The sequence below is a fragment of the Muscardinus avellanarius genome (genome assembly GCF_963383645.1).
Source record: "Muscardinus avellanarius genome assembly, chromosome: 1".
Classification (NCBI taxonomy): Eukaryota; Metazoa; Chordata; class Mammalia; order Rodentia; family Gliridae; genus Muscardinus; species Muscardinus avellanarius.
In genome coordinates, this window is record NC_137786.1 from 165,632,663 (window position 1) to 165,659,687 (window position 27,025).

The window sequence follows — 27,025 nt, forward strand, 5'->3', positions numbered from 1 at the left end:
GAGGAACAAGCCCTGACTTAGAATATGGGGTGCTGGCCCTACCTCCATATTACCTTAGGAAAATCCATTACTCACTTAAATTGCTTATTTTCTAAATTGCCTCCTCCTGCTGTTGTTTTATGCTATACTTTTGTTCCTTTAGCCCTTTTTTTTTCTTCGTTTTGGAAACTAAGACAGGGACAATTTCTCTCTCAGCTTTTTCTTCATTCTTCATCAGTGTGTTCTGTTTCACCTGTTAGTATATCATCATGAGTTATAAAATATGAAAATACTTGATGAGAAAAGATTTTCTATCATTCACAGTTTTTCAATCACATCTCATGTTTGTTTTTTCAGTCTTTTACTGCATTCATTCTGGTTGACCAAAGAATATTTATATTCCTTCTCAGGTTTCTTTTTATTCAGATGTGTTTAGGTTATCTACCCTTTTTGGCAAGTGATGGCAGAGCACTTTCCCTCACTTGGAATGACCAAATGGACCATACCTGACAAGTTGGGTTGCTTCCCCATTTCACTGCAGGGGTGATCTGTAATGAATTTTTTGTTGTTGTTGTTCAACTGTCCTATAACTTTTGAAACAACAAAAGTTATAGGACAGTTGCATTTGATCTTCTGGTAGGGAACTGAAGGCAAGTTCTGGTTTGTTCTTCAACTGTCAGTTTGTCTTCTGTTTTCATAATTAGAAGGTATATTCATATCCTTATTCCTATTTGTACATTTCCTTCTAGAAGTCAAAAATTTGTTCAGTGACTAAGTTAAAAGTTTTCCTCATATCAACATCAGCTTTTGTAACTTTTCTTCACAAAATTATGTAGTTGTCTATTACCAGGTTTGAAATTTGTGTTGGGTATTAATTCAGTAAAGATATTTAGACTTGAATAGTCCCATATTTTTGTTGTTCATATTTTTGCACAATACTGTTTTGACTTGGTGACCTGTGGTAGACACCTGGGCATTATCGTCAGGTGTTAGCTATAGCTCATCCCAGAAATGTTGTGTAGCACATCTGAGTGGCAGTAAAGGTGGGATGCTGATTTAAAAATTAATTATGAGTAATATGTTCAAGCTAGGGAGTAGTGGTAACACCAGAGGGATTCCAGATGATGGAGGGGAAATCTCAGCAAAGCTTGAGAGAGGAAGAAAGCTGAGGTTGTTCAATGGAGGAGCTACAAACGAATATGTGTAATAGCATAAATACAACATGATTAACCTGGACACTCTCTATTGGGGGGGGGAGGGGGAAGGGCATGAAGCCCAATGTAAATGTACACCACTCTCAGTATGTTCCACTTATAAAAAATTTAAAAAAATAAAAATTAATTAAGGAATTGCATCTAGCAGCTAAGTTGGAAAGCTGTTTATAGAACAGCTCAGGAGACTGAGATCATCCTGGACTGACTACCTGAAGATACTGTACAAGTGGAGAACCATGTCTTTCTATCAGGAGATTAGAAACACCCCCCCCCCTCCCCCCCGGTACTGGGGATTGAGCTCAGGGTCACTCTTCCTCTAGTTATACTCTCAGTACTTTTCATTATTTTATTTTGAGATGGGTTCTTACTAAATTGCCCAGGCTGGCCTTGAACTTGCGATCTTCTTGCCTCAGCCTTATAAGTCATAGGATCACAGGCTGTGCCACCACTCTAGGCTATTGTATAAGAGAAAAAGATGACTGGAGCCAGGCATGGTGGCACATGCTTGTAATCCCAGCATTCGACAGGCTGAGACTGAAGCATCGCCGTTTGTGGACAGCCTCAGCTCCTTAGGAAGGCCCTCTGCAACTCCGTGAGACCCGGTTTCAAAATAAAGAATAAAAAAAAATAGGGCAGGGGGTATAGCTCGGAGGTTGAATGCCCCTGGGTTCCATCCCCAGACACCCCCCCCCCAAAAAAAATGATTGGAAAACTGCTCTGTGTTAGTATCTGGTGAGTTTTCTTAAGTTTGTGCTGGGATATTCCTGGCTTATAAATTAATGAGTTTATAGTTTGAGTCATTTGGGTTGAGTACTATGCAGCCTTCCTTATTATTTTTTGTCAACTTTAGTTCACTGTGAACTAAATGGAGATGATACCAATCAACACGATACACCAAGCAAATGAGGTAGTTACTGTTTGTCTGTACTAGATCTGTGAGAACTAAATAGAGAACATATGATATTAGGATAATGGAGATGGTGAGGATCGACCCTCAGCCTTTTTTTGAGACTAGTTTTTTTAATTTGCCCGGGCTGGCCTTGAAATTGTAGACTTCCTGCCTCAGCTACTCAAGTAACTGGGGTTACAGGTGTGCGCCATCGCCCTGACCTGCTTTCCTACTCTTAAGATTGAGTGCCAAGAAGGGATGTTTTTAAATCGTGGAAAAATAAAGGCAATCTATAAACTTGGTGTGCTGGCACATGCATATAATCTCAGTACTTGGGAGGCTGAGTACTGAGTATAATCCCAGTACCTTAGAGAATCACAGGTTCAAGTTCAGCCTCAGCAATTTAGCAAGACCCTGATTTTTTTTTTCTTTTTAAATGCAGCTGGGGGCGTAGTTTAAGAGTTTGTATGCCTCTAGGTGTAACCTTCAGTACAAAATAAAAAGGCAATTTATAACAAAAAGAAAGAAACTAAAAAGAGCAGGTGGCTACTCATAGTTGGCGAAGTTTATAATTTACAACTTTTCAAAAGATACATCTTATTTTTAAAATAAAATTATTTTTTCATTTTTTTTTTTACAAAAAAAAAAAACACCTGAGTGCCACATACCTATAATGACAGTTCCCAGTTGATGAAGAAATTGGGCTTTAGAGGTTTTGCAGAATTTTGATGTGGTTTCATAATATTGCATGGAAAAAAGTAGTAGAGCAATAGTCTATTAAAATGAGGAAAAACAAATAACTTATTTTCAAGTTACTCCCATACATCCCCTGTGGTGTAGGGCTTTATTAACTCTGTTCCTGTCTTTCTGGTTTGTAATAATAAAATCGCTTAAGCTTACAGCAAAAAAAAAAAAAAAAAGGAAAACTCATCAATAAAATGTATTAAGTAAAAATTATAGTATCTTTTCTAATGGTGCTTAAAAAGTACCCCAAATTTATCATCTTACTCAAACCAGAATGTTGTGAAAATTAAGTATTTTCCCATTTTTAAAAGGTAGAACTTGAGCCGGGCGTGGTGGCGCACACTTGTAATCCCCGTGCTTGGGAGGCAAAGACAGGAGGATTGCACAGGTTCGAAGCCAGCTGTGCGCGCTGGCTTAGGAGACCCTGTTTCCAAATAAAAATGTAAAAATAGGTCTGGGAGTGTAGCCCGGAGGTAGAAGGGCTTCCAGGAACCCCAGTACCACAAAAAAAAAAAAAAAAAAGGTAGAACTTGAAACTCAGTGGGAAATTGGCATGCCTGAAGTCATAATAGTGAATAGTGCTTATGAAAATTTGATTCTAGATCTTGCTATTCTCGTCTGTCAGTCCTGTTAGAATTGGCTTATCACATAAAAATAATGGGACTATGCCTAGATATGAAGGAGATCTTAGACCTTTATTGATGGCAAAATTAGCATCATCACCATTACTATCGAAGCAGAGATTAGAAATGAATAGTACTTAGGACAGACTGTCAAGTAAGTGTGAGTTAGAAGATTTCTAATAGGGAGATGAAATTTAAAGGAATATTTCACAGAAAGAGCTAAAAATAGATACCCCTACTCCTTGCCTGCTAAATTTAGTAATTCTGGAAGTTATCTAATAATGGTAGTGAAAGAAAAAGCTTATGTTCTCCAGTGTTTGTCAAGATTAGGGAAGGATTAACTTGAAAAGTAATATTCACAGTAGAAGCATTTTAGATGAGTAGATTAATTTGGGGATCCTTTGACACCCTGGCAGAGAGGCAGGTTGGTAAAAGGTTGGTATTGTAGAATGATGGCAGAAAGGTAGTTAAAATTTTTCTATTTGTGTAGACCACATTATATTATTTTCTGATAGCAACTCAAGGGAAAAAAATAACATTTTTTCAGGAATTTAACTCTTCAAAATCCATCCATTGGGGATTGAATCCAGAGGCATTCTACCTCTTAGCTATATCTCCAGCCATTTTGCAATTTTATTTTAAAACAGGGTCTGACCTTGAACCTGCAATCCTTTATCTCAGCCTCCTAAGCACTCGGCAGGTGCCACCATACCTGTTTTGGTTTTTGAAAATACATTGTCTTTTTGCACAGATATTTGCATAAAATAATCAGCTGTTTTTATTTTTAAGGTATTTTAATTTTAGCATTACTGCAGTTTACTGTGGTACGTACATAGTAGCAGAACTAAAAAATTCACTACTATATACTATAAGTGTGTCACATTCTAATTTTTTTTTAGCAAGTAGAAGTTTATGTTTCAAAATACTTTGTATTGGGAGATACTTAAAGCCTGTATTTAGGGAAAATAAGTCTATGGTTAACAGTTCAGTGTGGAAATTAAGTTTGATTGTTTCTGACATTTAATAGAAGAGGTAATCTACTGTTTATTCTTAAATGTTTTTTTAAAAATAATTTGAATTCTCAAGCCGGGTATGGTGGTGCATGCTTGTAATCCCAGTGCTTGGGAGGCTGAGACAGGAGGATCGCAGGTTTAAAGCCAGCCTCATCTACTTAGTGAGGCCCTCTGCAATTTAGTGAGACATTGTTTCAAAAATAAAGAATTAAAAATAGGACTGGGGACGTTAGCCCCGAAATAGAATGCCTCTGGGTTTAGTCCCTAGTCCTAAAAAAGAAAAAAGAAAAAACAACAACCCTGAGTTCTCTTAAATTTATTGCTCTTAATATATTAAGTTGATGGCTTTTGAGCACAGTGTAAAAATAAAAAAAAAAACACTTATTTTCTGTTTGGAATTTAAAAAATGTCAAATTATTGGTATTTGTGTATTCTGGAGTCATTTTTTTCTCCCAGATCATCAAAAACTTTGATGGCCAGCCAGGCTTGGTGGTGCACGTTTGTAATCCCAGTACCTGGGAGGCTGAGACAAGAGGATTGTGCAGGTTCGAAGCCAGCCTTAGCTGCTTAGTGAGTTTCTTAGCAACTTAGTGAAACCCTGTTTAAAAAAAAAAAAAAAAAAAAAGGCCTGGGAGTGTAGCCTGGAGGTAGAAAGACCCTGATTTCCATCCCCAGTACCACACAAACAAAAACTTTGATGGCCAAAGCTTGGAGTTTTAGGCTCAAATGGATTTTTTTTCCCTTTTAATTGTTATTGAGGCATAATTTACATGAAATTTCTAAGTTTAAAAAAAATCTTCAGTCTAAGTTTGGCAGCTTGCAAGTTAGATTTTTATCTCAGAAGATATTTTATAATGCCTTTTAAGAAAGGACTTTGTCAGGAAATGAAATTACCAGTTTTTGCACTGAGAAATAAGTGACTATGTGTCATATGGAATCTTGTAAGAACAGTTGTGTAGAAATAAAATGTGTGAGGGTGGAAATATTTTTTTGTGCTGCTGATTATTCTCTCAGAGTAATGCTAGTCATTATTCTTAAATTGAAACTTAATTAGGAAAACTACTTTGGTTTTATTTTATAGTAGTTTACTAATAATGCATTAAAATTACTCATACTTTACACTTATAGAGCATTATTTCAAAATTTAAAGCCGTTACTCTTTGCTTCTTACCATTTTCAGCTACATCTGTCAGTACCATTTTTAGGAGTTTGAAAAGATATTTTAATAAATGGCTTCCACTTGTTAGTCAATTATTTGCCACAGGCATTTAATCAAGTGTAATAAATTGCTGGTGTTCATTTTTACTTGCTTAGGTAAATGCATTGTTTTAATTGTGAAGTATATAATAAAACAATTGATTTCTGCTCTCTCTTACTGTTTGCATAAAACTAGAGGCGTGGAAAAACTAGAGAAGATCATGTTCAATGTATCTTTGGTTTGGCATGGGTGAAGCAGAGATGTGAGGTGCAGAATGGATGGTATGCCGCACCAAACTTCCCTGCTGTGTGAAATGTGGCAGTTGACTTTGTTGGTCAGTTTCCTAGGCTTCCAGGACACTGACACACTACTCCTGTGTCAGAATTCTTAAATGCCTCTTCATCTGGGGCTCTTCTGATTATTATTTATAATTAGCAGCCTCCTCCAAATACATATCTCCATCTCCAAAGTGCTAAGAAAGCCTTTGTAATTACTACCATTAGTAGTAATGGTTTATCTTCCTTCACTAGTATGTAAATTTCATGGTAACAGGAGCTTTGTTCATCCACTGTTGTATTATTTATAACTCTAAAGATGGTATTTAGCATACTATGCAATGAATATTTGTAAAATATTCTATGTTTTCCTACTGAGGTTTGTAAAGCTTCAGGAAGGTGACTATAAAGACTTTTATTGTTCTAATTGCATTTGGGGAGATGGGACAGAGATTGTGTTTTCTAGGTGAAGGAGATTTTGGCAGAAAAGCTTACTGCAGTCCATTATATCCTCTGACTAGGCAGAATTTAAATTAAGAGAAGACATGAAAATTCTTTTGGATTCCTGCTTAACTTTTGGACATGGGCCTTACCTGTTAGAAAATAACGTTACCCTAGCTACAGGGAAGATTTTTTGCCTGTTATTCTCTTTTTTCCCTGCCCTAGATTTTATGAGAGGAAAATGAACTTTTGTTTCACCTATAAATCCACTAATATTTGTATCCATCATACAAACACATGTTTAAGGCACACCGTGCCATGCATAGAAGATATAAGGAGAAATTATCTTAACAAATAGCTGAATCTTATTGATTAAAGCAAAAATGGAACAGTCTGGTTAGAGTCAAAATCATGTTCTTGTATTTAAATTGTGAGGTATTTTTGGAAGTAGCTGTGAAAAATTCTAGTACCTCCAAACTCTCCAGGCCTTAAGTTGATTTTCTGAGTTGAAATGTGTGCATCATTTGTATAGATGCTTTCTTTGACTTTTAAGAGATTAAGTGACTTTCCAAGGGTGAAAAAATAGGACCAGAGGTAGTGAGAGAGAAGAGAGAATGGATAGAATAGAACTGCATTTGTGTTTTAGGAAGGCTGGGGAAGAACCAGAATATAGCATTAGAAAGAAAAATGCAAATGCACCTGGAGCAGGTAGTGGTAGTTATATACATGTATACCTTCAAGACCACTTATAACTGCGGTGATATGATTTATTGTCCAAACTGGGTTACTTTTAAGGATGAATATGACACTGGGACCACAGGTATTAACCAATACTGTTCCAGAAAACTAGTATGCTTGGTCATTCCCAACTAACAACTTACTTGGTCCAGTCTTAGACCTAATTCCTTTAACCTTTCCAGATAATTTTCTTTCCTTTATAGTATTTTAATCTATTTATAGAGTCTCAAGCAGCTTTGGTTCCTCTTTCCTGGTCTTGTTGGAATTAAAGGAGAATTCTTTCAGTCTTTTTCTGGTTCCTCCACCCTCTGGAATGTTCTGGTTTACAGTTTGGTGGAGGTAAGTGCAGTACTCACAATGTACTGTTAGTTGACCTTTTATTTTGCTTAGAAGGTGGATTTTGCATGTTTCTGAGCCAATACTAGATTGTTTTGAGAATCCTGGTAATATTTCCTTAGCTGAACTAATGAACTACTAGTGAGTGATAAGTTCTTAAGATAGAATATAAAAATACATTTACATTTTGGCTTACAAAATTTGTTTATAAATTACTTGAAACTTAATATGCTTTCTTTCCTGTAGGTGAGATTAGAATTTTGAAACTTCAGCTCTTCAAAGAAGAAAAAGAAAACATATTTATATCATGGACACATTTTTTGATATTAGAGCAGTATAATGCTTTCATTTTGTTTTCCTATTTAGGAGATAAAAATATTTAGTATTTAAATAAATATTTTAAGTTCTTAAACTAAATGATGCGTTTTTATTCTATTAAGTTTTATCTTTTTCTGAGAAATTAAAAATTAACATAGAACTAGTACATATTTCAGGTAGTGCCTACCAAAATATGATTTCTTTTTTTCTTTCTTTCTTTCTTTTTTTTTTTTTTTTTTTGGTGGTACTGGGGTTCCTGGAAGCCCTTCTACCTCCGGGCTACGCTCCCAGACCTATTTTATATTTTTGAAACAGGGTCTCTTACGCCAGCGCGGCTGGCTTCCAACCTGCGCGATCCTCCTGTCTCCGCCTCCCAAGCGCGGGGATCAAGCGTGCGCCACCACGCCCGGCGTCCAAAATATGATTTCTTTATTCTTGAGATTCTTATTTGTAAGCTGGGATGATATGAGAGTGTCTAGGTTTGGAAGTCATTGCTTTGGAGTACTAGAATGGAATCTTGAACCTCAAAATTAGAATAAGCCTGAACCCATCTCTTGTCAAGATCTTATTGTTTCTTTGTTCAATCTGCCATCTAGTGTTAGGAATGCAGAACACCAAGAAACAGCTCTAGGCTTCTAGGCTTTATGTTAAGAATGCTTACATAGTAGAATAAACATCTTGATGATGGGTGGGGGAGACAACTTTTGCCCTTAAATGTGCAAGTCAGTTTTAGTAAATTCTGAGAGCGTTTGAAAGATATATGTATGTAGCATTGTCAAAACATACTTTCTGCTTTTGTTTTAATTTTTTTTTTTTTTGGTATATCAGTGGGCAAAGAGACAAGAATAGATAATTTTGAAGAAATAGTAGATTGGTCTGATATGAGAAAAGATGCCATGTAGATTAAAATTTGATGGAAATTACACAATTACTTAACGAAAACAATTTATTTTACCTTTTTTTTTTTGGTGATACTGGGGGTAGAACCCAGGGGCTTTTCTATCTCTGGGCTATACTCCCTTTTTATACTTTGGAAACAGCGTCTCACTAAGTTGCTGAGAGCCTAAGTAGTTGAGGCTGGCTTTGAACCTGTGCAATCCGATCCTCCCTTCTCAGCCTCCCAAGCCCTGAGATTACCAGCATGCCCTACCACACCCGGCTTATTTTACTCTTTTAAAATTGAAATATGTACAATAAGTTTGGCTTTCATTCAACTATGACATAAAAGGCACAGTTTCAGTCAGGCATTAATGTAGAGTAACTTATGGGTTGATTTTATTAGCTCCATCTGTAGTTTTTGGTTGTGGGGACTGAACCTAGGGGCATTCTGTATCTGAAGAGCTCTTTTTAGTTTGAAACAAGGTCTTGCTAAATTGCTGAGGCTTGTCTTGGATCTGTGATCCTCCCATTTTAGTCTCCCAAGTTTTCAGATTATAGGGTTGTGCTGCTGCATCCACTTCCATCTAAATTTTATCTTTTCTGTATATTCTTTTCATTTTCCCTTTCCTTTGCTACAGATTAATAGAGATGTTAGTCCTTTCTCAGCCAGAAATATGTCTTCTCTTGGAAAGTCTTTTTATGTTTTGTCCTTAAAGTAGAAACTTTCTGGTAAGGCAGTTTATACTGTCACTGTAGAGGCAAGACAGGGATATGGGTTAGCATAAATATGAAAATGCAGTTGTTTTCTCTGGACTGCTAACAGCTCTGCCAAGTTATCACTGTACCAAAGAATATTATTACTTCATATCTTCTATATTACTTTAATTCCCCCCTTTCTCTCTCACTCTCATTTTATTTATTTATTTACAATATTGGGGATTGACCAGGGACACTCTGCCATGCTAAGCACTTTTTGTTTTTATTTTTAAATTTTGAGACAGGGTCTTGAGAAGCTGGGATTACATTTACTACTGCACCAAACTTGTCTTTTTTAATACTTTGAATTTCACCTTCTGTCCTCTTTTCAAATGAACTGAATAGGCTGTCACTTTTATTGAGCATTTCATATTCTATCTTTTAAGATTTATTACCTAGTTATTACCTTGAAGTCCTATAAATATGTTGGTCAGATTTATTTCTTAAGGTATAAATCAGTTTGTGGGGGGGTATGTGTGAGTAAGTGTGTGTGTATGTGTGTGTGTGTGTTTTGAGATCAAACCCAGAGGCATTGTACCTCCAAGCTGTGCCTCCAACCCTCTTTTATGTTTTGTTTTGAAACAGGGTCTCTCTAGGTTGCTGAGTTTTTGCTAAATTGCCAGGGCTGGTTTAGACCCTGCGATCTTCCTGTTTTAGCTTTTTAAGTACTGGGATTGATTACAGGTGTGTGTCACCATGCCTTTCTGTGCAGAGTATATTTTTGAGTTAGTTCTAATGGAAATTTTATAAAAATACAGAACTGTGTTTCCACAGAGGACCCCATAAACTTTAAAGCTAACATTTTTTTGGGCCTTACTTTGTGATCTCTTACAGAAGAAATTGTATGGAGTAAGAAATAAAACTGTATTGCATTTCTTAGATGTTTGACACATGACTAAGGCAAACATGCATTTATATGTATAATTTGTTTTGGCTGAAGTCTGATTTTAACCTGTACATTTAAATATTCTGATACTTTTGTTAAAAATCTCTAAAGTTTTTATCACCCAGTTACTATTCTTTGGTGAGTATTTATTCTTTTTTATTTGTACTACCACCCAGGAAGAATTTAAAAGATTTGGTCAGTGAAGTGACATTTGTTTAACTACCTAATTTGCCTTCCAAATAGAGTGTATCTCCAATTTTCTAGGTGATTTAAGAAATCAGTCTTACAGTACTAAAGTCAGTTGTGAGGACAGTTATAAAAAGGTTATCTTCTGAGGCTGTAGCTCAGTGGTATAGCCCTTAGCTTCATACTATACCTTGGGGTATAACTCAGTGGTAGAGTGCTTCACTAACACACATAAGGGCCTGGGTTCAGTCCCTAGTAGAGGAGAAAAGCCATCCAAACAAAAAGATTATCTTCCAAAATGACCCCTTTGAAAGCATTTGGCTAAATGGTTATGATATATTTGTCTATATTGTTAAGCCAAGTTCAGATATTAGAAAATCGGATTTATTTATCAGCATAGCTTTGGTAGAGTAGGAATGAGTGTCTCTTTACATGGGAACTCAAATACCTCTGCATTACAGTGGTGCATGCCTCTGGCTGTGTTGCATGACTCAAGTTGGTAAATGTTGCCTGCAGAGGTCAGGAGGGTGGTGTAGTCTGGCAGCCTGTATTAGGAGTATGGTTATAAGGTTAATTAAACCATCTGTTAACTACTTTGCTTAGAATTTCCCCCTAAGTATAAAAATAGTGTTTTGCAGTTCCACTGTTTTTACTTTTAACTAGTTCAAACGATTATTTTGCCACCAAGATAAATTCTCCCAGCCCTTTTTATTTTGAAACAAGGTCTAAATTGCTAAGATTGTCCTTGAACCTGCAATCCTCCTGTACTAGGATTACAGATGTACACCATGCCTGGTATCTGTGTTTTTTTTTTTTTGTACTGGGGATTGAACCCAGGGGCATTCTACCTCCTAGTTACACTCCTGGCCCATTTTTTTAAAATTTTGAAACAGGGTCTCACTGAGTTGCAAAGGGCCTAAGTACCTGAGGCTGTCCACAATCCTGGATTCCCCTGTCTCAGCTTCCCAAATGCTGGGATTACAAGCATTTTGCACCATGCCCAGGTATATGTTTTAAAGTACCCTTACCTTGGAAACATTGAACTCAGTCTTAAACTTTACTACTGGGCTCTTGTGACCTTACCTAGAGCCTTGCCTGTGTAAACATAGTTGACATCTGTGCTGTTTGCCTCAGATATTGTTGGAGGAATTAATTAATTTTTGTGGTACTGGGATTGAACCCAGAGTTATTCTACTTTCAGGCTACACCTTCAGCCCTATTTTATTCTTTATTTTGAAACAGGGTCCCACTAAGTTGTGGAAGGCCTTATTAAGTAGCTGAGGCTGGCAGAAAACCTGCGATCCTCCTGTTCTTAGCCTCCCAAGTACTTGTTCATGCTTTTAAATACGAGAAGTTTGTATTTGAATCTACATGCCATGTGTTTTTTTTTTTTAATATGAGGTTTGGAATTATTAATGAAATAGTCAAGTTACTTCAGTTTTTATATTTGTAAGGTAAATAAAATATGTAATTTTAGCTGGGCATGGTGGCACACACTTGTAATTCTAGTGCGGGAGAGAATGAGACAGGAGGATCTGCTTTTGTGGCCAGCCTCAGCTACTTAGGTCCTCTGCAACTTAGTGAGACCCTGTTTTAAAATAAAAAATAAAAAATAGGGCAGAGATAGAATGCCCCTGGGTTCAATCCCTAGCACAATACAAACACACAAAAAATTTAATTTTGTATCCTTTCTGATTGGTAAAGGAAATTATTAGAGAGTTTTTCTTTTTAAGAAGTAATATGTCCTGCTGGGTGTGGTGATGTACACTCTGTAATCCCAGTACTTGGGAGGCTGAGACAGGAGCATTGCAGCTTCATGGCCAGCCTCAGCTACTTGTGCCCTCCTCAATTTAGTGAGACCCTGTTTCAAAAATAAAGAATAAAAAAATAGGTCTGTGGGTGTAGCTCAGAGGTAGAATGCTTCTGGGTTCCATCCCCAGTACTGTTTAAAAAAAAAAAAAAAGTATCTCTTGGATTGAGAATGAGACAAGCAGTAGCTTTTGGGATTTCTATGATATATCTAACTTTTATTTGCAGCAGTTTACTTTTGGTTAATCAGAGGCGGGGAAAGCAATTTTTCTTCCTGAGTTGTTGGAGTCAAACTGGGAAGCATTTCCAAATTACCACTATAATGAAAACTTTTCTGAGGAAAAAATGACTGGCTGAATTAAAATCCTGTGGGGAAATACATACAGCAGAATGTGTATTTATTTATTTGATAGTGTCCCTAGCCCCAGTAATATTTGTGAAGTTTTGGTTTTGCATGTGGTCTGTTATGATTCATAATATTAGAATAAATTATTATTTCATTCTTCTTATTTTATTATACATGAAGTATATTTTAGCATCTAGATTTAAAGTTTGGCTTTTATGTGGTCACTTCTAAGAATACTGTAGATTATAATAAGCATTTCATTGAAAACTTTTACTAGATTCCCTTTAACTTGAAATTTGAAAATTCATACATCAATTCGGCTCAGGTTTGTTTTTCAGTTTTTTGAGACTAGCAGGTTGTACAAATAGCGATATAATACTGGTTTAGTTCATGTAAGAAATACCATTTTGTGCACTTTCTTAAAATGTCATGGTAAGCTGGGCATGGTGGTACACGCTTGTAATCCCCGCGCTTGGGAGGCGGAGACAGGAGGATCACGCAGGTTCAAGGCCAGCCGCGCTGCTTAAGAGACCCTGTTTCCAAATATAAAAAGAAAAAAGTATAAAATAGGTCTGGGAGTGTAGTCCGGAGGTAGAAGGGCTTCCAGGAACCCCAGTACCATTAAAAAAAAAAAAAAGTCACGGTAAGAATGTCCATATGCATACTAAATTGAATTCATTTATTCAAAACACATGAGTGACCAATGTATGTGAGGTGCTGTTTTAGGCTTTGGTGGGGGGGGGTTATAGCAGAGAGAACCAGACAGCCTTGTTCACATGAAACTTAAAACATTTTAGTTGAGAAAAAGGCATTAAACAAATTAAAGATGAGTTAGGGAGTAATACAGGCTTAGAGGAAAAATAAAGAGTAATATGAACAATGAGATTTTTGGAGGTAAAAGTACATTTAGACTTTGTTATTTTGTAGAAATAACCAGGGAAATTATCAGATAAGGTGACAGTTTCACCAAAGAGCTATAGGAAGAAAGAGAGGGAGTAGCCAAGTAACTGGAAGAGGAGGATTCTAGCAGAAGGGATGGTAGTGCTAACACTCGAGGTAACAGTGCTTGGCATCCCTGAGGCATCACAAAGGAAGGTATCTATGGGGAGGAGAACAGACCACAAAGGAAACAATGTTCTAAATACATGTGTAAAGGAGGTATGACAATGCATGCTTGGAGTCTAGTACTTGGGAGGTTGAGATAGGAGGATCGCAGGTTTGAAGTCAGTTTTAGCAACTTGGTGAGACCCTGTTTCCAAATAAAAAATAGGGTTGAGGGTATAGCGGGGGAGTTAGAAAGCTCCTGGGTTTCACCCCCACCTAGTACCACCAAAATAAAAAATTCAAAGTGTCTGTAATATGTGCATATATATGCATAATATGTGCATATACTTCTATAGTGCACACACACATAACACTATGTATAGTATTTTTTATGTGTATATGCCATAGCTACAAAACATGTAGTTGAAACTGAAATCTATATCGTTCTCTTAATCTTAAATCAGGATTTATCTGACTCGACTTAGCAATTTATTTACCTCTGTGATGAAGAATAATAATTAACTGTTGTCTTTTAAGGCTGGAGTAGAAGAGAATGATTTCAAGTAAATATAGAGAGATGGTTCTGTAGTATAGAATTATATGTCAGTTTTAGTGACTTTGGAGGGTCAATGTAAGAAAAGACTTTACTGATAAGTACTTTTTGAAGAATGAGCAGGAATGGAAAGATTTAGGTATGAAATAGCAGGGTACATCACAGAAAATTGGATAATAGTTTTGTGTTAGAGGCCAAGTTCCAAGGAGGAGGATATTGATAATGACAGAATGTATTGTCCCCGTCCTTTAGGCAGTAAAGGCATCATTCAAGGTAGTGAGAATACAGTGTTGTGTTATAGTTCTGTGGCTAGTTTAGGGGAATGGTTGGAGATGTGGGCTGGGTGAGACCCCAAATCAGGTATTATCAGAAGTGAGGAGGCCAATCAGGTCAACATTTCTCTTGGTGGTGATCTCATTGGTGAAGTACTGATCATGAATTGCAGGGTAATCTCCCTCTCCTTTGATATTAATGCCAGTAAGATCCCTCAGTGTGGTAATCCCCCTTCCCAATTTCTAAATGAGATGAAGGAGGTAGAATCAAGCTGACTGGGGTCCTGATGGATCAGGATCATACCCGCGCATGTGTAAGCATTAACATATACAGAGGTTGAAGCATTTTGGGGCAGTATTGTGGTCAATTTTGTGATTGGTTCAATTTTGAAAATGAGAAGATTCTCAGGAGTAAAATTGTTGGGAGTCAAATTGCTGTTGATGCCATTGTAAGGAAGTAGCTACTATATTTAAGGATTGAATTAATTTATCAAGATAGTTTCTGAAAGGAATAGAAGAAAAATCTAGGCCTGTGAAGCTAAATGTGGAGGAAGCAAAGAATATAACTTATGATTAAGAAACAAGTTAAGTAAGAGATTACTGTGCTTGAAATTTAAGTGACTATAAAAAACAAGCAAGCAATAGTTAGGGTTTGCCCTCAGGAGATTGTATTTGCAGTGACATAGAGCACTGTGAAGTTTCAGAGAAAGTAGAAATCAAATTTCATTCTGTACTCTCAGAAGCATGCATACTCTAGTTGGATTTTTATGTCTCAGTTGTGAAATCCTTTGTCCTATTGGGATGCTGGCTGTTTTGTGCTTTTTCCTTTAAGCAGTGTTGGCCAGGGTAGGTGTTTATCTGAATGCATGTGTGTAGCAAATGTTACTTTGTATAATTATTGGACCTACTAAAGCAAACATTTTTAAAGATGGTAAAGAGATAAACATTCTTAGTTACATTGTCATTTCTTACAAGCAGTCAAGGCCAAGTTAGATCATTTTCATTCATATTTAATCATTATGAGGTGGAGATTAAAAACATACGGATGACTAAGGAGTCATGGGTAACTTTAATTTTTTCCCTTCATGTTAGTCACAGCTGAGATGCTTATACATTGTATTTTATACATATTTTAAAAGTACTAATAAAGGAGAAGCCCAAGAAATAGTCTAATTTTTATTATTTCTTGATCTTCTCTATAGTATTAATATTTTATATCTCCTTCATTGCATTTGTCACTCAGTCTTTTAAGCAGATTTTATGCAGAACCTTAGGTACATTAAAATATTTTTTTCCAGTTTTGGTGCTGAAACAGTTTTGGTTTTAGTCTATTTTATAGTAAAATTTTTGAGTTTGAAATATAAAAATGGGGCTTACAGTGGTTTTAAATGTTCAACATAATATCAAATAAAAGTTTCAGACTCAATTCTGATTTGCAAACTTATGCAGTAAGAAAAGTCCCCATTTTCAGTTTTGTTTATCAGCATTAGCTAGTTTGTATCAACTAATATCTGAACTACCTCTGAAGGGAGAGAAGAATGAGAAATTGTTTATATAAACAAATCCTGCCCAAGTCACAGACCATCTTTCTGCTCTGCTAACATCCTCTAGAGTGCAAGCACAGCACTCTAGGGCAGGTATTAATAAAGGTAATTAACCTTCCCTTTAGCTTGTTTATGCTTCTAGATGTATATCTTTTAAAATAATATTTTAAAAGAAATTAAAAATTCAATTTTAAAAGGATAAATTATCGAATATTGTAGTTCTGATCATTTATTAGTAGTAAGAGAACTGAAAGGTCCTCAGAGCTTTGAAACAGTTCCTTTTGAGCAAATAAAGCACTTGAGAGTGAATTACACACTAAAGTATTTTGATTTACTTTCTTAGTATTATCATTTCTGTTAGTACCTACTTCTTTATAGTATCTCAGTTGCTTTCCTAAGTTTTAACAAGCTCTTTAGCTTGCTGTTCTTTCCTTTTGTTAGGTTTTTCACCTGTTAATGTTCAAATCTGGCATCAACAATAACTTAAAATCAGAGAAAATTAATCTTCTTAATTTTTTTTATTACAGACTTGATTCAGTGCACAAATGAGATGAATGTGAACATCCCACAGTTGGCAGACAGTTTATTTGAAAGAACTACTAACAGTAGTTGGGTGGTGGTCTTCAAATCTCTCATTACAACTCATCATTTGATGGTGTATGGAAATGAGGTAAGAATTTTTATTAACAAGTCTGTTGGAGTAAATGACTTTTCAACTTCTCACTGAAACTTTAATAACTTCAGCAACTGAATGAGGTAGATAAAAAGGGCAAGCGGTCTAGCCAGAACTATAATTGTAGACCCTGCAATTTGAAGAAAGATGGCTTGTAAACTAGAAAGCAGAAAATGGGTCAGAGCACAGGGAACTTGAATAATGACATCAAGAAGCAAAGATAAGGCCGGGCGTGGTGGCGCACGCTTGTAATCCCTGCGCTTGGGAGGCGGAAACAGGAGGATTGTGCTGGTTCGAAGCCAGCCATACTGGCTTAAGAGACCCTGTTTCCAAATAAAAATATAAAATAGGTCTGGAAGTGTAACCCGGAGAAGGGTTTCCAGGAACCTCAGTACCAAAAAAAAGAAAAAAAAAAAAAAGCAAAGATAACTTCAAGAGATGGATTCTAGAAGCAACAGTGATCTGTGCAGTTCTTATTTAAGGACTATAGATTGTCTATATCCACTTGCTTTTTTATTTTTGCCCAGTCAGATTTCTTTTTTTTATTTTTTTATTTTTATTTTTTATTTTTATTTTATTGGTGCACTGTATTCATACATCATAGTGGGATACAAACTTTTGTAGACATACATGCACACATCACCTAGTCAGCCCCCACCCGATCCCCACCCCAGTCTCTCCCCATCCCTCCTTCCCATGCTTGGCTTAGTGGTTGACATCTAGTATTATAGCAATTTATCCAAAATTAAAAATGATAATCTCACATAACAGTTTCATTTGTCTGATACCAAGCTTTTGATGACTTAAAGATAACATTTCAATATTTCTTTTTGCTTTCTTTCTTACCAGAGGACATTTTTTTTCTGTTTTTTTTAGGTGAAACTATCATATATTTATATATTTATTTTTCAGAAAAAAATCTATCCTAATATGGAATATGGACTCTAGATACCCAAAACGATCTTGAAAAAGAACAAAGCTAGAAGATATATATTTTCTGATCTCAAACCATATAAAGCTACAATAATTGAAACAGTGTAGTACTGTTCTAAAGGCAGATATATAAACCATTGGAGTTAAATAAAAGCCTAGAGCTAAATTCTTCCCTATATTGTCAAGTTATTTTTGACAAGGTTTCCACAAACATTTGGTGGTGGGAATAATAATCTTTTAACTAAATATTGTTGAAAAATAATAATTACATGGAAAAGAATAAAATTGGACCCTTACCTAATCCCAATACAAGTATTAACTCAAAATAGATAAAAGACCTAAATATAAATCTTAAGACTATAAACTTTTAGAAGAAAATCTGGGTCATTAAACCTCACAACATTGAAATTGGCAGTGATTTCTTGGATATGATTTCAATGGCACAGGCAACAGAAGAATATACAAACTCCCTAAAAAAATAAAAAAATATTGTATATCCAAAGACAATGTAAACAGAGTTAAAAGTTACTAATAGAATTGGATAAAATATTTCCAAATGCTATATCTGAAGGTATATTAATATTCCAACTAGAAATCCTAAAAATTAACAACAATAAAGGCAAACAATACCATTTAGAGATAGGTAAAAGACTAACATAAATAATGAATCTCCACAGATAACCAATCTTAGTTGTCTGTTGGATGGAAAATCTTGTTTCTCTGGTTCTGGTGTGTGTTACCTATTTCTTCTTTGTAGTTAATCTCTTTGAGTATTTTCTCTAGTGCTGGTTTTGAAGACATAAATTCCTTCAGTTTCTGTTTGTCATGGAAGCTTCTTATTTCTCCATCTAATTTGATAGAAAGTTTTGCTGGGTAGGAAATTTTTGTCTGGAAGTTGTTTTCTTTCAGAGTTTGGAATATGTTACTCCAAGCCCTTCTGGCTCTCATGACTTGGTTTGGGAAGTCTGGAGTGATTCTAATTGGTTTGCCTCTGAATGTCAGTTGGCCCTTTGTTTTTGTTGCCTTTAAGATTCTCTGCTTGGCTTCCACATTGGTCATTTTGACAATTATGTGGCGTGGGGATCCTCTTCTCCGATCCTGTCTAAAGGGAGTTCTATAAGTTTCCTGGACCTGTGTATCAACTTCTTGCTCTATTTTTGGAAAAATTTCTGCTATTACTTCCTTGAAGAGATTGTTGATCCCTTTGGTTTCACTTTCTTTTCCCTCCTCTATTCCAATTATTCTTAGGTTAGCTCTCTTAAAATGGGCCCATATTTCTTCAATGTCAGATTCCTGCTGTTGGATATTTTTTTCTAGATTAGAAACTGTGCGTTCATTTTTGGAATGATCATCTTCTAAGAGCGAGATTCTGTTCTCCATGTGGTCTAATCGGTTGTTTGTGCTTTGAATTGAGGCCTTTACTTCATTAATTGCATCCTTTATCTCTTTTTGGCTCTCTCTGAGTTCTTTTCGAAGCACCTCTATTATTTCTACAGTTATTTTCCTTATTTGATCTTCTAGAAATCTCTGATTTTCTGTTTTATCAGGTTCTGATGTTGTGGGGTTGTGGGCATTCATTGCTCCAGTGTTATTCCTCTTTCCCATGATTTCGGAAGTTTGTGCCTTCTCTGGGTTCTTCCCTTGGGTCACTATGACTTCCCTTAAGGTGCTCTGGATCTCGAGTCTGTAGTATCTCAGACCCCACTACTCCTTTACTGGATTGTATCACAGAGTCTCCGACCCAGGGAGTCGATAGAGGCTGCTTTAAACTATGGGGGGTGCCAGGTTACACGTTCTCCTATGGTGTGATATCTCTGCCACCGCCACTCCCCCACTGGGTCAAGTCCCAGGGAGTACAGTACTGGGATTTCTCCTCTGTGGCCCGCAATTTGACTCACTGTTCTTGAGTACGCAGACGTAGCTGTACTGGACTTGGTGAATTCACTGCTGCTGCCGCCGGTGGCAATATGGCGCCGCTGTCACGCCCTCGGCTGTGAGGCTGGCGTATTTTTTCTTCTCTGGTTTTGAGTTCCACTTTGAGTCCCTGCAGCGTGTGCTGAGCTCAGCCACTGGGAGCTTTAAATGCTCTGTGCGCCGAAAGATCCCGCCTGGCTGTTCCACAGCAGCTCACTTTGGCTTGCTGTAGCCGTCCGGTGAGTTTGCCGCTGCCGCCGGCAGTATGGCGCTGCTGCCGCATCCTCGGGCGCGTGCATCTCCTCTGTGGCTCTGAGCTCTGTTCTCAGTCTGCTTTCTCTCTGGAGCCTGGTGGTTTTTTTGTTTCTCTGGTGATGGTGTTTTCTGGCTATGAAAGGCGCTGATTTTGTGGTAATGGAGATTGGTTGTTAGCAGGGCTCTTAAGCCCCGCTTTTCTCGGTCGCCATCTTCCCGGAAGTCCTGCCCAGTCAGATTTCTATCTGATCTCATGTGATTGCCTATGGAAGGATTTTGTTTAGGTTAGCTGTAATATTGAGGATTTAAGGTGACAATTTGCTGAGAAGGACTGATTGAAGAATGGCTTCTTTATTAGAGAGATTTGTCTGAAGCCTATGTAGTCCCAAAGAGTAACAAATAAGGCATATAATCTTCTGAAGTCTTCTCTTTGGAGAGAATCCTTTTGTTTCTTTTTCCTTTTTTTTTTTTTTTGGTGGTACTGGGGTTCCTGGAAGCCCTTCTACCTCCGGGCTACACTCCCAGACCTATTTTTACATCTTTATTTGGAAACAGGGTCTCCTAAGCCAGCGTGCGCGGCTGGCTTCGAACCTGCGCCATCCTCCTGTCTCTGCCTCCCAAGCGCGGGGATTATAAGCGTGCGCCACCACACCCGACCTTTTGTTTCTATTACAGCACAGTAACCAGTTTTTTAGTTCTTAATCTTGATTGGTTTTCTCAGTCCATTTACTTTTATTTGTAAAGTTTCAAAAGAAGCTTTTCAGGAACATTTGAATAAAACCAGATAAATCTAAATTGGTATGAGCCTTAGCAAAATGCAGCTCAAAATAATTCTCATAGAGATAGGGTGTGTGTGTGTGTGTGTGTGTTTGTGTGTGTGTGTGTGTGTTTTACTGGGAATATCCCAGTCCTGTTTTTTGTTTGGAAACAGGGTCTCCTAGGTTGATGAAAGTCTATTTACTGAGCTTATCTTCAAACCTGTGATCCTTCTGTCTTAGCCTCCCAAGTACTAGGATTACAGGTGTGTGCTACCATGCAGTTGGGAGTAAGTTTTTGATGTTAGATTTCTGAGCATAATGGCTGTGTGAAATCTACCACTTGCTACTTTGGGCTTCTTAGTCATGAGACTCTACTTTAGTTTTTTACAAATACCAGTGCAGCATAATTAACTTCAGAATTAAAGCAGAAATTTGCCCTCAACTTTATCAATCAAACAAACTTACTGTTGGTACATTTGCTGTTTGCTTCTGGGTTTTGTCCAAAGGTACTTTGTATTTTTTTTTTTTTTTTTTTTTTTTTTTTTGGTCCTGGGGATGGAACCCAGGGGCATTCTACCTCCGAGCTACACCTCCAGCTCTTGTTTTTTATTCTTTATTTTAAAACAGGGTCTTACTGAGTTGCTAGGGTCTCACTAAGTAGCTGAGGCTATTTGTGAACCTTGATCCTCTTGTCTCAGCCTCCTAAATGCTGGGATTATAAGTGTGCACCACCAAGCCTGGCAAGGTACTTTGTATTTTTAAATATCATCACAATTTAGTTATAAAACTATAGTTAGCTCTGTAATATAATTTTATACTATAAGCATTCCCATATTCTGTTTCTTATATTTATCACATAATGTTTTATATTCTACAATTTTAACTTTAACACTTGCTGGAAATTTTTTTCTTTCTGCTTATTGACTGTTATAGCATCACATTGATTGATTTAACTTGTAAAAATAATTTTTTTTGTAGTACTTGGGGTGGAACCCAGGGGCTTTTCTACCTCTGGGCTATATTCCCAGATCTATTTTTTATACTTGATTTGGAAACAGAGTCTCACTAAGTTGCTGAGAGCCTCACCCAGTAGCTGAGGCTGGCTTTGAACCTGTGTGATCCTCCTGTCTCAGCCTCCCAAATGCTGGGATTACAAGTGTGTGCCACCATGCCCGTCTCTTGTAAAAATTTTTTGATGAGTCCATCAGTGTTACTTGAAATTAAATTTCTAAATCAACATAACCAATTTTAGGACATATGTTATTCAGTTTCTTTCTAGTTTATTATAATCGGTTTGCAGAGACAATGGAAATATTTGAATATACTAGTTTACATGTAACTCAAAACATTTTGGTCTTAATCATGATAATAGTTTCTACTTTTATGAAAAATGTATCTGCTTAGCCAGGTGTGGTGGCACATGCTTGCATTTCCAGCATTTGGAAGACGGAGATCAGAGTATTGGGGTTCACAGACAGCCTCAGCTACTAAGTGAGGCCCTTCACAACTCAATGAGACCCTGTTTAAAAATGTTTAAAAAGACGAAAAAATTGGGCTGGGGGTTGTAGCTCAGAGGTACAATGCCTCTGGGTTCCATCCCCAGTACTGCAAAAAGGAAAAATATCTACTTGAGATTGTGATAATTTATTGTGAAAAATTTCAAGCTTATATTTGCTTTTCACTTTTGGGCAAGGCAGGAGGTGTAGTTTATTCTTTAAAAAGAAAAAGCCAGAAATATAACCAACTACAATGCCAGCCAGATAAAGAGGTAAAGTGTCAGTGGTGACTTCTAGCAGTTACAAATAAGGTGATAGCACTGGAAACAAAATGCTGATGATAGTGGCAGTATAGAAATATAGAAAGTTGACTGCCATTTCATACAGTTTATTGGTAGAAGAAAGATAGCGTTTCAGTTGTTTTTTGTTTGTTTGTTTTGTTTTGTTTGTTTTGTGGTACTGGGGATTAAACCCAGGGGCATACTACCTCTAAGTTACATCCCTAGTCCTTTTTTTTTTTTTTTTTTTTTTGGTACCAGGGATGGAACCGAGGAGCATTCTACCTCTGAGCTATACCCCAGCCCGATTTTTTTATTCTCTACTTTGAAGCAGGGTCTCAATGAGTTACAAAGGGCCTCACTAAGTAGCTGAGGCTGTCCCTGAACTCCAGTCCTCCTTTCTCAGCCTCCCTAATGCTGGGATTAACAAGTATGTGCCACCATACGCAGCTCCTAGCCCTATTTTTTATTCTTTATTTTGAAATAAGATCTTGCTAATCTGCAGAGGGTCTAAATAGCTAAGGCTGGCTGAGAACCTGTGATCTTCCTGTTTCAGCCCAATAACAAGTGTGTCCCACCATACCTGGCTTGGTGTTTTTTGTTTGTTTGTTTGTTTGTTTTTTAAGTAGGTAAACTCATGTTTGGTTTCTCTTAAGCAGCTATGGTAAATTCCGTGCTTTACTCATTTCTAAGGCTAGTTTGTACAGATCCCAGGTTTTTCTATTGGTAGATGTGATTAGCCTGAGAGAGAGGGTATGCATAGGGCTCTGCTGTGTACACCATGGTGATGGGGGAGCATCATAAAACAGTGTTTCTCAAAGGAAGGAAGGGAAATAATTATTTTTCCTCTCAAAGAACATTTACTACAATTGGAAGTGATTCTACTAGTATCTGGTAAATAGGGGGCGGGGTTTTTTCAGCATCTTAAAATTTAGGGCAGTCCCTTACAACAAAGATTTCTCTGTCCCAAGTGTCAATAGTGCTAAAGTTAAATTGGGCACAAAGAAATTTTAGAAGTTTGAGAGTGAGTGGCCTTGACATCCAGTGGCTAGGCATTCCTAGCCCATTTTCCACTTACCAATGTGACAGGGTCACTTTTGTGAGCTTTAGAATTCTCATGGAAATTATGATAATACCTTAGTGTGTAAATAGAATTGACCAAAGCACTAATTATAACTTCATAAGTTGCAGTGGCTAGTAAGTGAAAATATAGAAAAAATATAGAAAAATTTGTGGATGAAATCCCGAAAAGGAAGTGTAGTCATTAAACATTTTATTATAAAAATCTTCACTCAGGATTTTTTTTTTTTAAAAAAAAGCATAGTAGAGAGTAGTATAGCAAAAGCCATTGTACTCACCACCCAGCTTAAACACTTATCAATATTTTGCTGTTCTTTAAGTGATAATTTTCCATTTTGAGTATTCAAATGTTGGGAACATAAAACTGATTAAAGCCATGACTTGCAGCCAATACCTTCTTGAAACAAATGTTTCAGGAACCAGCCTCAGCTACTTAGTGAGGTTCTCAGCAACTTAGTGAGACCTCGTTTCCAAATAAAATATTAAAAAAAAAAATAGGTCTGGGAGTATAGCCCGGAGGTAGAAAGCCCTTGGGTTTTACTCCCAGTACCACCACCAAAAAAAAAGTGGATGAATGGATGGATGGATGGAATCTGAATCTGTTTAGGTAGTCACACGAAAATTACTGGTTCCTCTTTAAAAGTACCTGTTTCTTTTTCTTATTTTTACTTTAATACAAAAGCTGTGACCATTAAGCTTTAATATATTTCTATATACTAGTGAGAAATATGTATTATGATTTTAGGTTTTGTAGCTACTTAATGAGATGAGCAAGGATTAGAAATTTAAACTCAATGGAATGTGTTAATTATACTTTTCCTCTCTAATTTTTGAACTAGAGCTTGTGATATGGCAACACCTTAATTATTTACTTGTTTTTATTTTTTTTCAGCGTTTTATTCAGTATTTGGCGTCAAGAAACACGTTGTTTAACTTAAGCAATTTTTTGGATAAAAGTGGATTGCAAGGTAAAGATAACTTATTCACCTTAGAAAAATTAAAAGAATAATCCTGTAATATAACTACTACACAACTGAACTTTGTCTTTAAAATATATGTTGTTTTGCTGGGCGTGGTAGCGCACGCTTGTAATCCCAGCATTTTGGAGGCAGCTCACAGACAGACTCAGCTACTTAGTGAACCCCTTTGCAACTCAGTGAGACCCGGTTTCAAAATAAAGAATAAAAAAAAAAAAATAGGGCAGGGGGTGTAGCTCAGAGGTCAAATGCTCCTGGGTACACCCCCAGACCTGCAAAAAAAAAAAAAAAAAAAATATATATATATATATATATATATATATGCATGCTGTTTAAGCCTCATTTTAATGAAGGTTTACTACCTCATACCCCAAACTCTTAGTGGTAATACAGGGTGATTATTTGAGAGCACGGACTATGAAGCTGTACTGCTTGGGTTTGATTCTTCTCTTTGCTGCTTACCAACTGTAAGGATTTAAACAAAGTCAGTTCCAAGGGCGCATTCACACCTCTAATCCCAGTACTTGGGAGGCTAAGGCAAGAGAATCTCGGGATTGAGGCCAGGGCCCACTAACTTAGTGAAACTCTTTCAAAATAAAAACCAATAGCTAGTGTGGTGGTGCATGCTTATAATCCCAGTACTGGGGAGGATTGAGGTATTATAATAAGTAGATAGGTAGGTCGGTCGGTCGGTCGGGCTGGGCATGTAGTTCAGAGGTAGAACATCCCTAAGGCCAATCCTCAGTCACACACACACACACACACACACACACACACACACACACACACACACACGCTCTTTGAACAAATTATTTTCCTTACAGCATCTGTAAAATCAGGAATAATGATGGCCCCTACCCAGTAAAGTGGTCATGAGGGTTAGTCTAATCAGTAACTAACTGTAAAGTACTAAAATAGTCAGTGCAGTGCCTGGCACAGAGGAGATACTAGAAATACTATGCATCTACTTTCATCATTGTCATTTTATTATTCTGGTTAAAGCCATCTATGCCCATTCTGTCATAATTATTTCTGGAATTCGGACATTTGCGTTATAGAATGTCAACTCTAGGAAGAACCTCATAAAGGACATTATAAAGTTGACACATGTTCCTTGTAGTTTTTTGTTTTTTTAATTGGGTAATGCTGTGGATTGAACCCAGAGACACACTAACTACACCATCAGCCCTATTTTTAAAATTAATTAGTTAATTAATTTGTTTATTTTTGTAGTCTTGGGGATTGAGCTAAGGGGCATTCTACCTCCAAGCTACATCTCCAGCCCTGTTTGTTATTTTTATTTTGAAACAGGGTCTCACTAAGTTGCAGAGGACCTCACGAAATAGCTGAGGTCGTCAATCATGAACCTCCTGTCTCAACCTCCCAAGTACTGGGATTATAAGCATGAGTCACCACTCCCAGCTTATCTTTTATTTTGAAATAGGGTCTTGCTAAGTTGTTGAGGCTGGTCTCAAACCTGCAATCCTCTTGTCTCAGCCTCCCAAGTACTTGGATTACAGATGTTTGCCACCACACCTGGCCATAGTTGTTCTAAATACTATACAACTAACAATTTTAATTTGAGGAATGGTATTATATTTTCATAGGATGTTAAATTTGAGTTATGAGGTTTTCAAATTGTACAAGAGAACATATTCTCTCAGTTTCTTTTGGGTAAAGAATAGGAATGTGGTGCTTGGGAGGCGGAGACAGGAGGATCACGCAGGTTTGAAGCCAGCCTTGCTGGCTTAAGAGACACTGTTTCCAAATAAAAAGTATAAAATAGGTCTGGGGTATAGCCCGGAGGTAGAAGGGCTTCCAGGAACCCCAGTACCACCACCCAAAAAAAAAAAAAAAAAATAGGAGCAGAAGAAAAATAGATTTTTAAAGGGAAATTCTGAAAGAAAAGGGTTTTAAAGCCACATAAGATATACCTGACTTTAAAATGCGAATTCTCGTGAAGTATGGTTGTGTGTATCTATAATCCCAGCTACTCTGGTGGGTGAAGCAGGAAAATTGTGGATTTGACACTGGTCGGGGCAACCTAACAAGACTATGTCTTAAAATACTTAAAAAGAGAATTTAAAGTGATATACTTACTTAATTTCCATCGCTGTGTTTTTGTAGGCAAATTGGGATTCTAATCATTTACAAAAACTTTTATTTCTTTTCTTACAGGATATGACATGTCTACATTCATTAGGCGGTATAGTAGATACTTAAATGAAAAAGCAGTTTCATACAGACAAGTTGCGTTTGATTTTACAAAAGTGAAGAGAGGGTGAGTTATGCTTTTCTCTTTTTCTGACAACTAATTAGTTTGAATATTTAACTGTAAAATAGGAATTATTAGATTACATATTGTGGAATTTTATATAGCTTTTAAAGATGAACTTCATTTTTCTTTGAAGAAGTATATCAGATATTTTTTGTAGTAGGACTTAAGTTCTTTTTATTTTTATAACAGCTTTCTTCGAGATAGAATTCACATAATATAAAATTCACCCTTTTTAAGTTTTTATGTATTCAGTGATTCTACCATTTAATCCAGAACATATTCATTACTCCACACCCATTAGCAGTTATTTCCCATTACTTTTTCCCCATACCCTGATTAC

The 27,025-nt window shown here is 36.7% G+C and overlaps 1 protein-coding gene across 4 annotated transcripts in view; it reads left to right on the forward strand.

Annotated features, from left to right (window-relative positions):
* Positions 1-27,025, forward strand: part of PICALM (phosphatidylinositol binding clathrin assembly protein) — a gene marked incomplete at both ends in the record, with an annotated part of 106,847 nt that overhangs the window by 19,181 nt on the left and 60,641 nt on the right. For all 4 annotated transcript variants that reach the window (XM_080703222.1, XM_080703223.1, XM_080703225.1 and 1 more), the window contains 3 exons: positions 16,571-16,713; positions 24,323-24,398; positions 26,586-26,688. In XM_080703222.1, the coding sequence (XP_080559348.1) occupies positions 16,571-16,713; positions 24,323-24,398; positions 26,586-26,688 (322 nt within the window). The remainder of the gene's footprint in view (positions 1-16,570; positions 16,714-24,322; positions 24,399-26,585; positions 26,689-27,025) is intronic.